Source organism: Schistocerca cancellata, chromosome 4 (assembly GCF_023864275.1).
Source record: "Schistocerca cancellata isolate TAMUIC-IGC-003103 chromosome 4, iqSchCanc2.1, whole genome shotgun sequence".
In the NCBI taxonomy this organism is placed as follows: domain Eukaryota; kingdom Metazoa; phylum Arthropoda; class Insecta; order Orthoptera; family Acrididae; genus Schistocerca; species Schistocerca cancellata.
Genome location: NC_064629.1, coordinates 291,977,028 through 291,995,371, shown reverse-complemented (window position 1 = coordinate 291,995,371; position 18,344 = coordinate 291,977,028). Strand labels below are relative to the sequence as shown.

General features: G+C 33.9%; 1 protein-coding gene across 1 annotated transcript; it reads right to left on the bottom strand.

Annotated features, from left to right (window-relative positions):
* Nucleotides 1-943: 943 nt before the first annotated feature.
* Nucleotides 944-17,625, bottom strand: LOC126184112 (uncharacterized). The gene is made up of 3 exons (XM_049926476.1): nt 17,589-17,625; nt 3,926-4,019; nt 944-1,298 (listed from the first exon to the last, which is right to left on the bottom strand). Exons 1-3 carry the CDS (start codon nt 17,623-17,625, stop codon nt 944-946), a joined length of 486 nt encoding a protein of 161 aa, XP_049782433.1.
* Between the last annotated feature and the right edge of the window lie 719 nt (nt 17,626-18,344).

The window sequence follows — 18,344 nt, the reverse complement described above, 5'->3', positions numbered from 1 at the left end:
ATTTTGGTTTTTACTGCAGTTCAAAAATGGTTTAAATGGCTCTGAGCACTATGCGACTTAAATTCTGAGGTCATCAGTTGCATAGAACTTAGAATTAATTAAACCTAACTAACCTAAGGACATCACACACATCCATGCCTGAGGCAGGATTCGAACATGCGACCATAGCTGTCGTTCAGTTGTAGACTGTAGCACCTAGAACCGCATGGCGGCCTACTGCAGTTAAGAAATGATTAGGGTCAAGTTTATTTGTACTATTTTCAAAATTTATAGTTTGTAATCTGTTTTCAAATGCCTTTTCAACTAAGTAATCTTTAATTGTATTTCAATCTCTTGGATTCGATTTTACAATTGCATTTGTAAAAATTTGTGTAATTCATCACATAGGATTATTATTAAATAAATAATAAAGTTAAAGCTTTCTTATTCTTAATATATTCTAAAGTACACTTCTTACATTTATTATTATATCTATCTTTATGTGAAGGATTTATGTAAAAACAAATTAATCCTTAATTTCTTTTACATTTTTTGTAGATGTAGATGTTTCTTGAGTTACAACTTCTTAATTATGAACTGTAGATATAGATTTTTCTTCATTATTCATTGTTAATAATATTTTTGAATGTTGTTCACTTTCATTTTGTCCTAATTGTTCCTTCAAATAATATTTGGCAACCATTTCTCCACATACACAAGTAATTCAATTTTAATTGTAATTTTGTACATGACATTTATTTATACATGGCCTACATATAGTTCTATAACCATCTTTTGTATATTTCTGCAAAATAAAAATAGCGATTCATTATTCTGTATTACAGTATTTACAAAATTTAGATTGCATGGATGATTTTTGTTGAAGTTGCTCCATTTATATATATAAGTATTTATTAGATTTGTGAAAATGTAAATTTTCTAATTTTTTTTACATATAATCTACTCATAATATAGGATTCAACCACAGTTCAACTGATCGAATTATAGTTATTGGTGCAAGAGCAGCCAATATGTTAGCTAATGTTGGTTGATTATTTTTAATAATAGTTCTACAAAATGGACTATTTTCTTTTCCCATGAACCATGTATCAATACATTCTTTATGAAAACTATGATTGCAGTTTGTTTTAACAAACTGATTATTATTTTCATTACTTAAACAAATGGGAAAATCAATATCTTCTTCAGATTGCTCTATTCGTTCATAAGTATCATTTAGTATAGTCTGCATTTCGTTAAAGTACTCCATTTTTAGGAAATAATTTTTATTAGATTTATAAAAAATCAAAAAGAATAATCTTCAATTAATCATTTAGATATAAGATCAAAATTACAAACTTTTAAAAATGTTGGATAAAAACTACAAATTTATGTCAGTAAAACTAATAAAAGTTCATCTATATAAATGCAATCTACTTTAATGAAGAAGCTCAACATTATAAGTATTTCTAAGGAAATTAAAAAAGTAAATGTATCACATAATATTATGAACTGTGAATATTTAAATACTAGATATGGAGAACAACTTTGTCTAGAACTCAATAATGATTTTAAAGTTATTTTACCAAATAGCTATTCCAAATTAATTGATGATTTTAATTGTGAGATAATTGAAAGAGGACAAATGAACTTGAAATATAAAGGAATGAAGAAACTTATAAATAGAAATTATGAATTTTATGACATTGAATTCACAGTGTAAAATTTTTAAAATTATTTACTTTTGTTTTACGTAATACAATTATGATTTCACAGTCACGTTATAAAATTATAGTGATTTACTTTTGTTAGCTAATACATTTTATTTATTTACTTACCTTCACAATGTGAGCTTTTATAATATTGGAGTTCGTTTACTAATACATTTTAATCAATTTATTTATGTTCAAAATGAGTTTTTTTTAAATAATGTACTTTCTTAGCTAATACATTTTGTTTATTTACTTACCTACACAATGTAATTTTTTAAAAATAATCTACTTTCTTACTTAATAAACTTTATTTGTTTACTTACCTTCACAATGTGTTTTTTTTTAAATATTTACTTTTGATAATTAACACATTTTATTTATTTACACACCTTGAAAATGTGTTTTTAAGATAATGTTCTTTTGTTAAATAATACATGTTGCTGTGTTTAAATCATGTTGTAAATTAAATAATTTTGTTATAAATGAGTTGGTTATTATAATTAGTTGAATTTTGTAAAAGTTATGTATTAAGTTAACGTTTTAAAATCGTTTATGTTAATCATATACCCTGAATTTTTAAAAATTCGGTTAATTTACTACTATAATACAGAATTAGTATTAATAGTGAGCTAGTGAGCTGTAATCTACAAAATGTAAATTCTCACATATGATGCACAACATAGTTACTTACTCAAAATTATTAATTATTAAATTTTCCTTTTACATAAAATAATGAAAAACTTACAAACTTATAATAGGAATAACCCCATGCTTCTGTAGATTTCTGAAGAATTTTAAGAAAGATAGAAAAACAAAAACTGAAAATTTTTATATATATTTCATTTGTGAACACATTTAGTTGATTTCTTACTTACATTCACAATCAAAAATTTTTAAACTAATTTACTGCTGTTTTACCTAATACACTTTATTATCTTCAAATCACATTGTAAATTTATATGTTACTTTTTTTAACTAATACATTTAAAATTTCTATACTTACAATTACAATGTAAAATTTTTCAAATGATGTACTTTCAAAATAATATAGTTCATTAATTTACTTATGTTCACAATGTGGTTTTCTTTGAGATAATGTAATTTCTAAACTAATTTGTTTTATGTACTTAACTTCAAATTATCATTTTTTATAAATAATGTACTTTCTTACCTAATACATTATTTATTTACTTACTTACCTTCACAATGTTTTATTTTAATAGTAAATTTCTTGTGTTAACTAATACATTCTATTTATTAACTTACTTTCTTAATGTGATTTTTTAAAATAATGTGCTTTTGTTAAATTATAGATGTTATTGTGTTAAAATTGTGTTGTAAATTAAGTAATTATTTTATAAATCAGTTGGTTATTATAATTAGTTGCATAATTGTAAAAATTATGTAATTAGTTAACGTTTTAAAATTGGTTATGTTCATCAAATATCCTGAATTTTAAAAAAATCGGATAACTTACTTATAAAATACAGAATTTGTTTGAATAATGAGCTAGTGAGCTAGAATCTACAAAATGTAAAATCTAACACATGATGCACAATATAGAATACTTACTGAAAATTTTTAATTATTAACTTTTGCTATTATATAAAATAATGAGAAACTTACAAAATTTTAAAAGTGTTAACTACATTATTCTATACATGTCTAATCATCTTTAGAAAGATAGCAAAACGAAAACTGAAAATTTTTCATTAATTAACATCTGTTAACATAATTATTTTATTTCTTTCCTTATATTAACAATCTAAAATTATTATAATATTGTACTTTTGTTTTAACTAATACATTTTTCTATCTTACAATCACTTTGTAAATTTTTTTAGGTTTATTTTGTTAAATACTACATTTCTTTTATTTACCTGCAAATAAAAAAAAATTTTTAAACATAATGTTCTTCATACATAATATATTTTCATTAATTTACTTATTTTCACGATGTGATTTTTTAAGGTAATCTATTTTCTTAACTAATATATTTTATTTATTTGCTTAACTACACAATGTCATTTTTTAAAATAATGTCATTTCTTAACTAATACATTCTTTATTTATTTACTTATCTTCACAATGTGATTTTAATAGTATATTACATGTGTTAACGAATGCATCCTATTTAATTACTTACTTTCACAATGTGATTATTTAAAATGGTGTACTTTTGTTAAATTATATAGGTTATTGTGTTAAAATCGTTTTGTTAACTAAATAATTACGTTATAAATAAGTAGTTTATTATAATTAGTTGAGTTATTGTAAAAACTATGTATTTAGTTAACATTTTAAAATCGGTTATGTTCAACAAATATCCTGAATGAACAAAAAATCGGTTAACTTACTTATAAAATACAGAATTTATTTGAATAATGAGATAGTGAGGTAGAATCTACAAAATGTAAAATATAACTTATGATGCACAACATAGAATACTTACTGAAAATTTTTAATTATTAACTTTTGCTTTTACATAAAATCATGAAAAACTAAAAACTTTGTAAATTTACATAAGTTATTTTTTTAACTATAGCATTTGTTATTTCTTTCCTTAGAATTAAAATGTAAAATTTTTCAAATACTGTACTTTCAAAATAATATATTTCATTAATTTACTTATGTTCACAATGTGGTTTTTTTGAGATCATGTACTTTCTTAAGTAATCCATTTCATTTATTTATTTCCTTACCTTCACAATGTGATTTTTAATAGTAATTTGTGTTAACTAATACAATGTATTTATTAACTTCCTTTCCCATGGGATTTTTTAAAGTATTGTACTTTTGTTAAATTATACAAATTATTGTGTTAAAATCATGTTGTATGTTAGCAATTGAGTTATAAATCAGTTGGTTATTATAATTAGTCGTATTTTGTAAAAGTTATGTATTTAGTTAACGTTTTAAAATCGTTTATGATAGTCATATACCCTGAAATTTAAAAAAAATCGGTTAAGTTACTTATAAAATACAGAACTAATTTTAATGGTGATCTAGTGAGCTAGAATTTACAAAATGTAAAATCTCACATATGATGCACAACATAGTTACTTACTGAAAATTAATAATTATTAACTTTTGCTTTTACATAAAATAATGAAAAACTTAAAAACTTTGTAAATTTACATAAGTTATTTTTTTAACTAATACATTTGTTATTTCTTTCCTTAGAATTAAATGTAAAATTTTTCGAATACTGTACTTTCAAAATAATATATTTCATTAATTTACTTATGTTCACAATGTGTTTTTTTGAGATCATGTACATTCTTAACTAATATGATTTATTTATTTACTTAACTTCACATTGTCATTTTTTATAAATAATGTGCTTTCTTAACTAATATATTTTTTATTTATTTACTTACCTTCACAAAGAGATTTTTAATATTAATTTACTTGTATTAACTAATACATTCAATTTATTAACTTACTTTCACAATGTGATTTTTAAAAATAGTGTACTTTTGTTAAATTATACATGTTATTGTCTTAAAATCATGTTGTAAATTGAGTAATTAAGTAATAAATCAGTTGGATTTTGATTCCTACTCCAAATTTTTCTTTTGTTTCCTTTACTGCTTGCTCAGTATACAGATTGAATAACATCAGAAATAAGCTATAAACCTGGCTCACTCTCTTCTCAACTGCTGTGGTTCAACATACAGAGAAATAAATTGGTAAACAACTGTAAATGAGGAGAAAGAAAGCCTCAAAACAGCAAGGGTTAAGGGGCCACATAAGTAAACATAACACCAAAACATAAAATGTGTAAAAATCAGTATCATATTCCTAAAGGAAGAGCAGATTGTTACTCAACAATCACTACATTAACCATTATTGGATACATAGGGTTTCCAAAAAAATGTTATCCCACTCATATAAGTTTCTTTAACATTTAGCAAAATACATGGTGACACACCACATTCCTTGAGGAAAGGAATATTGTAAACAATAGTGGAATTAACAAGGGACAGGTATACATTATCGTATGACGCTAATCAAGTAAACAGGTGAGCTCATACACACTACATATTTAGAATAAACAAATTGCCAACAATTGAAAAATGTAGAAAGGGTATGTTATTGTTTTTTACACATTTTATGTTATGTATCATATATGTTACAAGGAACTATCTCTTCATATTTAACAGACTATTTTACTTTTCTGGTCTCTAAAATTATCTTAATATCCATTGCGGGCGTCATTGCTAATTCTTCCTTGTCAGGTAAGCATTTCTGTCTAACAGCACAAAGATCGCTGCAATTATAAGCTAAACACTGCACTTCTTCACCATGTACTATCTATTTGATTACTGGCTGTTCTGTCTTCTTCCCCACAATTATTGACTTCTTCTTTCTCCAGTTAATCGTTTACACTTTTCCCTTCCATAAAAACCTTCTCCATATCTAGATATTATACACATTGGTAGGGTTACACTCATTATTTACCTTTTTGACCTTAGTCAACCTGTCCACTAATGATAGATCAAAACACTTCTCCCACTCAGTCTGTGCACTAAGACCACCATTTCATTACCTTCTTCGTCATCCTTCAAATTCTTACTACCCATTATGGGTATCAATTGCCTGCACATCTCCAATTACTACACATAGGATTTCTCCAGTTGCCTCCAATATTTCATCCATGCTTTTCTCACGTAGATTCTCCGATCCTTCGTTTCTGTCCCCTCCCCTCATTTAGATAAGAGTTATAATCTGTTTCACTGAAGACGCTTTCCTGTATATCAGATGTCTCATCATTTTTCCTAAAATCATCCAAAAATTATCAGTGCTGCATTGTTTACTTCCCCCATTTTTATTCAGAAATTCTTCTAATCCACCTTTAGACACGTATATTCTGACTTTACTAAATTACGCTCAGTTTATTACTCCTGTTATTACTTAGAACTTCGCCTACTTTGTCGTTATTGTACACAAAAAGCGTGGCTAGCGAGTTCAAATTACTGTTACCAATTCGGCAACTGCTAGCCACTTCACAGACAGGGTTATTAAATACAGTTTTCCGCAATACCTTCACGAAAGAAGACGAAGTAAATATTCCAGAATTCTAAACCAGAATAGATGTTAGCATGAGTAACATAAAAGCAGATATCGTAGGTGTTGCGAAACAGCTCAAATCACTTAAGAAAGGCAAGTCTTCCGATCCAGATGGTATACCAATCAGGTTCGTCTCAGAGTATGCAGACACGATAGCGTCTTTCTTAGCAATCATATTCAACCGCTCACTTGACGAAAGGTCAGTTCCTAAAGACTGGAAAGTACCACAGGTCACACCAATATTCAAGAAAGGAAATAGGAATAGCCCACTGTATTACAGACCCATATCACTGACCTCAATTTGCAGTAGAATTTTGGACCATATACTGTACTCGAACATTATGAATCACCTTGAAGAAAAAGACTTATTGATACATAACCAACACGGATTCAGAATATACCGTTCTTGTGCAACACAGCTAGCTCTTTATTCCCATGAAGTAACGAGTGCTGTCGACAATAGGTCTCAGATCGATTCCACATTCTTAGATTTCCAGAAGGCTTTTGATAACATTCCTCACTAGCGAATATTAATCAAATTGCATGCATATGGAGTATCGTCTCGGTTGCGTGACTGGATTCGTGATTTCCTCTCAGAGAGGCCACAGTTACTAGTGATAGATGCTAAATCATCGAGCAGAACAGAGGTGATATCTGGCGTTCCGCAAGGTAGTGTTCCAGGCCCTCTGCAGTTCCTGATTTATATAAACGATCTAGGTGATAATCTGAGCAGCTCCCTTCGATTGTTTGCAGATGACGCTGTAATTTACCGTCTAGTAAAATCATCAGACGATTACTTCCAGCTACAAAATGATCTAGAGAGAATTTCTGTACAGTGCGAAAAGTGACAATTAGCACTAAACAAAGAAAAATTGGAGGTCATCCACATGGGTACTTAAATAAATCCGATAAATTTTGGGTATACGATAAATCGCACAAACCTAAGAGTTGTCAATTCGACTAATTACCCAGAAATGAAAATTACGAGCAACTTAAATTGGAAAGACCACATAGATAATATTGTGGTGAAGGCGAAACAAAGACTGCGCTTTGTTGGCAGAACACTTAGAAGATGCGACAAACCCACTAAAGAGACAGCCTATATTTCACTTGCCCGTCCTCTGCTGGATTGTTGCTGCGCGGTATGGGATCCTTACCAGGTAGGATTGACGGAACAAAGAAGTACAAAGAAGGGCAGCTCGCTTCATGTTATTGGGCAATACGGGTGAGAGTGTCACTGATATGATACGCGAGTTCAGGTGGCAGTCGTGAAACAAAGGCGGTTTTCATTGTGGCGAGATCTATTTACGAAATTTCAATCACCAACTTTCTCGCCGGCCAGGGTGGCCGAGCGGTTGTAGGCGGTACACTCTGGAACCACACGACCGCTTCGGTCGCAGGGTCGAATCCTGCCTCGGTCACAGATGAGTGTGATGTCCTTAGGTTAGTTAGATTTAAGTAGTTCTAAGTTCTAGGGGACTGATGACCTTAGAAGTTAAATCCCATAGTGCTCAGAGCCATTTGAACCAACCAACTTTCTCTTCCGAATGCATAAATAGTTTGATGGCACCCACTTACATAGGAAGAAATGATCATCATAATAGAATAAGAGAAATAAGAGCTCGAACGGAAAGATTTAGGTGTTCCTTTTTCCCACGCGCCATTCGAGAGTGGAATGGTAGAGAAGTAGTATGAAAATGGTTCGGCCCTCTGTCAGGCACTGAAGTGTGAATGGCAGAGTAACCATGTAGATGTAGATGCAGATGTCTAGCGTCTTGCAGTATGTAATTCTGCAACGTTTCCGGCTTGTACCCCTACCTGTTGTCTGTCTTGAAAATGGCCATTATCACACACTGGAGAAAGTGATCTGTAAACAGGCCCTTGCTCTCTGGAGTCTGTTTCGCATAGCAAGGCGCTACCAATTTGCACCTCTCCCATTATTATTGCAGATGACATCCATTAATTTTACATTTATACCAGGTGATCAAAAAGTCAGTATAAATTTGAAAACTGAATAAATCACGGAATAATGTAGTGTTATGTCAGATGGCCACTTGTTACGACTTCTGCAGTACTTGCTAGCAGCAGGCACAGTGGCTGAACCAAGGACTGAGACGGCGTGGAGTTTTACAATTATTTATTGAGCTTTCTTTACAATTTCTCCCTCGTCGTCGCTGCCCAGCCCTGGGATCCTTCCGCCTGGCAGCTGCTGTATGGATTCTCCGACAATGCGCGCAATGCGCTCCACAGTGCTCTGCTGAAGTCAGGATGCCCTGTGATTGAGATGAACACGTCGCCACTCGGCAGCCCAGTATGGCACCCCCACGGAGCTGCGTCGCCGTGAGGTCAGGTGCCGCAATGTCCGCGAGCTCCCATCATCGATGGACCACGCGAGTAGTAGGACAAAGTATGTCAAGACACGCTGCATTGTTGAAAAATTTATTCAAGATGGCGGCGATGACGTCATCCAAGATGGCGGCATGTAGACTTGGCAACATTGCATGACATCATCCAAGACGGCGGTTTTTGGCAGGAAGATAGGCCAATTGTGCTATGTCCACTAACCTAACCTCCAGAAAAAATGGTGGGAAGTTTGAATTTTGGCGGGAAAAGAGACCAATTGTGCCATGTCCAGTAACCTAAGCCTCTAGAAGAAAAAATGGCAAGAAGTTTGAATTCCAACAGGACAATGCATACAAAGGCCATACTTGTCTTAATTATTATTGATTTTCATTTATTAACATTCATTATCAATTGTTATTATTTATTATCATTTATTATTATTTATTACCATTTACCTGCCTCCACTCGAATATCCCTCCAAATTCAAATTCCAACACAATAATGGCTGCAAAACCTTACTTTTGTTTATTAGTATTCATTATCATTTATTAACTTTTATTATCATTCATTGTCATTTATTATCATTCATGATCATTTATTATCATTCATTATTATTTATTATTATTATTATTATTATTATTATTATTATTATTTATTATAGGCCCACCTCCACTAGAAAACTGCGCCAAATTCGAATTCCAACACGATAATGTCTCGAAAGCTGTACTTCTACTTATTAAAGATGGCGAGAAAGCCATTTTCCTCACATCCATAACAAAAATGTATCACAAGCTCATATCCCAACACCATAATTGATCACACGTACGAACTTTCTGCGTCACTTATCTTTTTTCACTGGCAGCCTATCATAATCGCGTCAACTAATAAACTGCACTTATAGTAACGTAAGTCACGTCCTTTGATTTTGCAGGGGGGAAGGGACTGAAGACTTTATTTCAAGCAGTACGGTCATCACTTTTTCTCCAACACAGTCAGCACACACATCTTTGATATCGCAGTGCAGTCCCCACGACGTCCATGCTCCAACTGAATTAGTTCAAATCCTCGCCACAGAGAGTGTACTGGATGATCGATTGAGACAGAGCTGTAACTAGGTAGGATTTAAACGTTGACTCATTTATTCTGGAGAAAGACAAGTTTCTGAAGGACGATTTTTTTTCCAGTGTTCTATCTGGAAGCTTTAGTCACGTGACATAGCCTGCAGTCTAGTCGTATACAGCTACAATACTTTATACATGATACATTGGATGATTTATGTAAAAATGTCTCAAACTAAGTTGCGTATAAGTATCACTCCATTCTCGTTCTTCATATCTGTGTGCTATTAAATTAAGGCACTTTTAGATCTGTTACTATAGATCGATATGGTGTGCTAAGCTCCAAGACTTGGTTAGATATCAAGAAATACGGTGCACTTGGAGGGGTTAGGACTAGGAAAGCTCTATTCAGTCAAGAGAGGTGAAGCGTAGGTATATCCGTCTGCTCGGCATCTTGGATAATGGTAATCATCTGATGTGATGACAGAGCGCATTGGTGCTTGTGATAGGAGCTAAACACAGTTGAACTTGGAACCATTTTTGTTAGGTACACGAATTGTATCATCTTCCGCCAAAATTCAAACTTGCTACCAAAATCAGACATATTGAATGAGGCCTTCTGCTGGTGGCGATGTGTACTAACCCAGTTGGACTCCGAAAATTGTCGCGAACACACGCGCATGATATAAATAATAATAAATAATAAATTATAATAAATAATAATAAATCATCATAAATGATAATAAATAACTGGAGCAGCTGTCTGAATGCAGAGACCTTGAAAAGTTGTTGCATTAATTTGTTATGAAAGCGGTGCTGGTTACCAAATTTGCAAGCACACTAAGATTAATTATGATCTTTTAATCGTCATACGACAACTGGTGATATATATATACATACATATATGTAAATGTCCAAATATAAACTGATTTATTTCTTTTTATTTAAATTCTCTTTTATATGTATATGTATATATATATATATATATATATATCTGTGTGTGTGTGTGTGTGTGTGTGTGTGTGTGTGTGTATGTATATACATATACATATAAAAGAGAATTTAAATAAAAAGAAATAAATCAGTTTATATTTGGACATTTATTTTAACATTGATCATTGAAATTTCAGCATATTACACTTGATTCATAACTAGACTGGTGCCTTATTCACGATTGTCAAAATGTGAATTTGTAATGTTACAGAACACATCAAATAGGGAGCCAAGATTGAGAGACTACATACAACACTGCATTCATAAAATAACACACGAAGAACATTGAAACATATCCAAGAGGAAATTAACCGCAACCAACCGATTCAATTTTCACCCAAAGAAGTTACGTTTGTAGCACAATCCTGTCCTCCATGAAATTACCACACACTGGTATACTAAATGCATACTAACTCTCTGTGAAATGTTCCCGAAAAGAATATCTGAGGGCTACTTTGATGCTTACACCACATGCTTCATGTGGTCAACTTGGTTTACACAAAGAGTGTAACTCCACAATAATTTTGATAATTAAAATAAATTACATCGAAACGAAATTAACAAAAGAGAAACCTCGAACTGGTTACTATCGTCTTACTATTAACCTGGTGGGTCAAACAATAGTATAAACACGTGGTACTGTTCTCACAACGTACACCCCACATGGGTTGAACATAAAGAAAAGTTGCTATATTGAAAAATATTGTCAAGACGAGACTTTATAATCTCACGCACATTTGCATTTAAGACTGATGATCTTAGAGTTATTGATCAACACGTGGTTCCACTTTACTCACAAAGTAGTGACAAAGGAACTACCAGAAGATATTCTGAACTTCACACACGAATTACACTGCGTAGCAATTAAAGATAACATTAGATATTTTAGAGCTAACCCTGAAATAAAGGTGATTAAATTTTCAGTTAGGCTGAACTTAAGAAATCCATTTTCCTACGGACTTAGCAGACACGAGCTTAGCCGGAGATCTTACCACTTCAGATGCTCGCCGCGGACAGACTGCCGTGGGTCCCTCCTGAGAGGTGCCTCACAAATACAAACGGAAGTGACCAGAGAGGCAGCTTCCTATACCAACATGACAAGGGACAGACAGGACCATACTAAGAATAGAAACCTCTTTGCTTCTAGAAAGCGTAGCTACCTGTTCCGACGTTGGTCCTACTGTTCTCTAGCAGACAGGCTTGTCTGCTACCATCAAGCATGCAACTAGAAATACATTTGCTCATTCATTCTTTCACACAGAAGGGAAGGGGGATGACAGTATCTTATCATATATAGTATATAAAAGAAAGCAGATGTAGGTTCCGTATGAGACTGTGTGACATAAATTACATATAAACTGTGTTTTAATGTGTAGTAGTGTGACACATCGTTCTTGTTTATGTGTAAAAGTAACACATTTCACTGCTCAGTCTCCTCCCAGATAGTCAGAAACATCACAGTAAATTTAGAAGAGGAATTTATGCCGTAAATGACAACAGATTTAAGAAATTAACATGAAAGGAATCCAACAGAGACCGTTCAACCAGTTGGAGTGTATAGATCTGTAAGAGTTAATTTTTAATGTCCTCTAGACGACCGAATAGCGAAGTAATAGTATGTGTTGTGCGGATTTGGTAATGAAGTGGAATTTGAGAAAATGATTGATTTGGGTTGGAGTGTTATTCGATGGGATGTAGACTGTTCGGTTGACTACTTCTGCACATTTGCTTCCTTTATTTAGTTGAGTGAAGATCGATTGTGGTGCGTTGGATACACGCTTGTCTGTTCTCTAGACCTGGGACAGACCTTAGTTGACGTGTAAATTATAGCCAAGATCTCGAATATGTTACATGACTGAGACCGATATTCGTGAGTGGAAATATCATTTTGCATATGTTTGTTTCTAGTTAGTCAGTGGTTTACAGCATGCTGCACATAGATGAAGTTCGGCGTTTGTAGAGAATTTATTTGAAGTCTGTATCTTGGTAATTATGATGAACTAGTAATCGGTAGGGTGTAGCCTAGTGCATGATTTTGAGAAGTACAGCTAAAATCGTGTAATATTATGAGGAAAGTACATGTGTTCTTGCAGTCTATGAGACTGAGGTTGTTTGTAGAAAAGCGAACAGACAAGGATGGAGAGACAGTGAGGTGTTTGTGCTGACGGAGAGGATTATACTGAATTTGTAAAAAGAATTCTGAGGGTGACTTAGGTCCGTTGATGTAAGAGGGCAGATTAGCTCTGAGTGTTGGGTCTGTAGAGAGAAAGAGCAGGTTGACTGACGGTGCTTTCCTAAGATTGGAGAGCATTGGGGTATATAGACACTGTAGGAATAGGAAATTTTTTTCGCATGCTGTAGAGATATACTGGATAAGTACACTGTTTAGTGTCAAATGTGTATATAGTGTATTGTAAAGTTAATGTGGTATACATTGTGTAGCGATTGTATATACGGCATTGTAAAGTTAATATTGTTTATGTTATGTGATGAGTTGAGAGGAAGTCGTAAGGATGGTTGAGATATTTCCAGAGTAACAGGGGTCAAGAGAGTGTATTTCCGATACTTAGCTCATTGTCGAATGCCAGTCAATTGAGACTGCGATCGTAACATTTAACTGTAAGTATAATGCCATCAACGACTTCAGTATTCGAGAGTGCGAATATCATTTTTTGGTCTGTTTGTTTCTAGTTACTCAGTGGTTTACAGGATGCTGTACTGCAAAACATTTTGGAGTGTTCTTGTAGTCTGAGAGTGGAGAGAAGGCAAGGAAGAAGAGAAATTGACGCATGTGTGTTGAGGGGAAGCGATCGCCGAAATTGTGGACCAATTATGAGAGGGACTTCAGTCCGTTGATGTAGAAGGGCTGATTACCGCTGAGTGTCACGTGTGTAGAAAGAAAGAGCAGGTTCACAGCGCTTCCTTAGGAATGGAGAGCATTGTGGCATATAGTCGGTATTGTAAAGTTACAGTAGCTTACATTGTACATGGTTTGTATATAATGGATTGTAAAGTTAGTATTGCTTATGTTATGGGATGAGTAGAGAGGATGACTGTGTGTGTGTGTCTGTGTGTGTGTGTCTGTGTGTGTGTGTGTGTGTGTAAATTGAGGGGGCTGTGGAGGTAATTTAGCGATCTCTGTAAAAGTAAGCACAGAAAGCCCCAGAAAGTTTGCGTATGTTGATAGCTGGAAGGGTATGAGGTTAGCAGCGCACTCAATTTTATTTTCGTGAACAAGTTCTGTTAGTGTAAGAATTTGAATTTACAAATAAGCTGAGAAAACACGACAGCGAGCGTTAACTATTTCTGTGTTGGACCGCACTAAGTTAGGACGGTGACAGACGACGCGCGCGGCCTGGCTTGGATAGTCATGTTCGGCCTCTAGGTGATATGAATTTCTTAGGTGTTAGGTGTGAATGCGGCTGTCATCAAGTCATGTTTGAGGGGTCGAACAGAGATCTTTGAGTGAATTGAGAGCTGTCGGGCGTGTGACTTAGTGTGGGACAGGTTGCTTGCGCGCGTCTGTTGAGTTATTTTGCTGTGCGTTATTTGGAGAGATTACGAGTACTGATGATGTTTAGAGTTATGTGTACTGCATTATTTAGGAGCAGTTTAATATTGTGCACTGAAATTAGGAGCTGTTTGCGTGTCTGCCGACTGTGCAACATGACACCAGGTCTGTCAGGGCGAGTGTTTTTTGTTTGAGTGTGATAGATATACTCGATGCCTAAATAAAATGTACGTTAAGTATTTGTGGGACGATATAGAATATGAGAGAGTTCGAGTTGGTTATTATTTTTTCAACTTGGAGGTTTTGTTAGATCGAATTGCTGAGGCAAGTGGCTACGAGAGCGCGAGTGAAGTGATTGCAGCATATCTCCGCCTGTCAGCGGTTAACTATAGGTGAGGCGAGCGATGTTCTTGGCTTAGGTACTGGGGGTGTGCTCTGGCCATGTCCTAGACCATGTGGATTGAACAACAATATTTGGGCCATAGTTTAGCTAGAATATTTGCAGAGGAGTATGTCCAACGCGAGTATAAAGGTCTAGGCTGTGACGTGTTTGGTCCCGCGCTCGTGGTGTGTGAGAGAGGCAAAGCAGACGATTTTGAATCATCACAGGTGACTTAGGTTAGTGGCTTCGTTTGCCACAATTTTCTTGTGTTGGTAGCGAAACACGAACTGACCATCAGAATTCAAACTTGGCTTATTTGTATAGAAAAAATATGATGTACGTTAATGTAGGTTGGTGCACGTTAGTAAACGGCAGCATACATTAGTACATGTTAGCCGACGAACATGTGTCGGTAAGAGGTCGTGGTGGTCGGTAGGGACTTTAACTATTTCATTCCAAGTCCAGGTGGGGATGGCAGCCGGCCAGAGTGGCCCTGCAGTTCTTGGCGCTACAGTCTGGAACCGCATGGCCGCTACGGTCGCAGGTTCGAATCCTGCCTCGTGCATGGATGTGTGTGAAGTCCTTAGGTTAGGTAGGTTTAAGTAGTTCTAAGTTCTACGGGACTGATGACCACAGCAGTTAAGTCCCATAGTGCTCAGAGCCATATGAACCTTTTGGGTATGGCACTGGTGAAAATTGATTCCCGGTCTTGGTGGACGTGGAAGTTTTCCGCATCAGAGAGGTTAATTAATTGATCAATTTAATTAAGTAGTCATGGGAACTTTGTTACATTCACTAGCGGAGGTACTAAGCTCGGCGCGCGCGAAGGCTCACGTGTACAGGCGTGTGTTTTCGCCACGAACTTCGATTTGGTAAGTGCAGAATGTGGATTGAATAATGAGAGTGGGTTGATCAATTAACTTAGCGAGAGATGTAGTGGCGAGCGCATGTGCTGGACCACTTGTTGTGACGTCATGGAGGATTCCACTCTCGAGCAAACTTTGGCGCCAAACGTGCGGCAGGGCATTCTTTGTCAACCAGGTGCTGGATCAACCGACCGACCGTTATGAAGGCTGCATCGTCAGGTTCCAACCTGTCCAGCGAACAGCTTTGCCGCCAACTGGTCGGTGAGGGCGGACTCCACTGTCCACGAAAACATGTTTACATCGCTGGACCAGCGCGGGCCTGCGAAGCGAGCCGGCGGCAGTAGGCTGTGACGTGAGCGGCCGCTGGACCGGCAGCGCGCACGGATCGAAGCCGACGACCGTCATGTGAGGCGGGTCGGTGACGACCATATGAACTAATCCAGTTGCACCGGGGACCTCGTGGCGGCTGGACTGCGACCTCTTGAATGTGTACTAACTCTGTTGTAGAACAAGTGATGACGGTACTGTTTGAAATAAAGGCTGCAGTCCTTTTCCCACGAATTCACAGGAGGTGACTTACGTGCACTTTATTATTATTTGAAGCGATTTTCATAGCTTAGGAGTGAAACAATAAGTGACAGCGAAAAATTCAAACTTCGTAGGATAAGGTGGACTTAGGTTAGTGCACATGGCCCAGTTGGTCTCTTTTTTTTTCGTAGGTGTGACAGATTATCGTGTTTGAATTTGAATTTGTGAGGGATTTTTTGTTATGGAAGTAAGGGAATTGGCTTTATTGCCGCAAAAATCGACCATCTTGAATAAATAATAATAAATGCTAATAAATAATAGGAAATGATAATAATAATAAATAGAAGTACGTTTTTCCAGAGAAATAGGAGTTTGAATTTGAACATTTGGCGATTTTCTATGTTAGTGTAGGTAGGCCAGTAATAATAAAAAATAATATGTGATAATAACTAATAATAAATGGAACCATTTGTATATGTTAATAATTTTTTAAATATACATACTTTCCTATACTTGGCATTTCAACTTTTAATGTTTTTTATTAAAACAATTTTGTATGATTTTCTCATATTTCTTTACTATTTTGCTTTAATGTAGTAAACATAAATCACAAATAAATTATACTTCTTCATGCTTATTGATTTGCCTTGGTACAAGTCTAGATAAGTTTTTATGTAACAATAGTGTGAATTATTATCTTTATTGAAATGAAGTTGATTTATGTGTTTTTCCTTTTTACATTTTGCAATTTTAATGGATAAAATGCTATTTTTTATCATCATCATAAAATGAATAAACATTGATTGATACTTTAATTATATTTTCTATTTTTGGAATATGATCATCTACTACTGGAAATTCACTATTTTCAAGTTTTCTATCAAGATCCAGACCAACATCTTTATATTTTGTCATTCTTTCTGTACTTTATCTATTAGATACAAAGCTGATATTATAAGCCAAAGACAAAATTTTTGATGATAATTTTTCTCATTTCAGTTTTATTTGGTAAATCAATATAAGATGATCCTTTTAGTGGAATAGATTTATTAATTGCTAGCTGCAAACCAATAATTTTATTTAATGTCCATCCTTATCCTTGTGCTTGAAACATACATATTTTTTCTAAAATATCACTTTTACTTTGTTGAAATATCTCACTAAAACCTTTTTCCGTCATATTAGTATAGTTTCATGTTTGTTGTCCAAATTCTTTGACTTTTTCATTTATTTCATTTGTTTGTAGTTTATATTCACAATATAAATTAAAATTTATCTTTAAACCATTATATACTTTCAAATATTCCTCACCAATTTTTGTTTTTACTGCAGTTCAAAAATGGTTCAAATGGCTCTGAGCACTATGCGACTTAAATTCTGAGTTCATCAGTCACATAGAACTTAGAATTAATTAAACGTAACTAACCTAAGGACATCACACACATCCATGCCTGAGGCAGGATTCGAACATGCGACCATACCTGTCATTCAGTTGTAGACTGTAGCACCTAGAACTGCATGGCGGCCTACTGCAGTTAAGAAACGATTAGGGTCAAGTCTATCTGTACTATTTTCAAAATTTACAGTTTGTAATCTGTTTTCAAATGCCTTTTCAACTAAGTAATCTTTAATTGTATTTCAATCTCTTGGATTCGATTTTACAATTGCATTTTTAAAAATTTGTGTAATTCATCACAAAGGATTATTATTAAATAAATAATAAAGTAAAAGCTTTCTTATTCTTAATATATTCTAAAGTACACTTCTTACATTTATTATTATATCTATCTTTATGTGAAGGATTTATGTAAAAACAAATTAATCCTTAATTTCTTCTACATTTTTGTAGCTGTAGATGTGTCTTGAGCTACCACTTCTTAATTATGAATTGTAGATATA

Coding starts and splice junctions, on each gene's coding strand:
- LOC126184112 (XM_049926476.1), bottom strand. CDS start 17,625: ATGACGGAAAAAGGTTTTAGTGAGATATTTCAACAAA. Junction 4,020..17,588: donor TAGTGAGATATTTCAACAAA/GTAAAAGTGATA, acceptor TTGTTCATTCAG/GATATTTGTTGAACATAACC. Junction 1,299..3,925: donor ATAAACTACTTATTTATAAC/GTAATTATTTAG, acceptor GATTAATTGAAG/ATTATTCTTTTTGATTTTTT.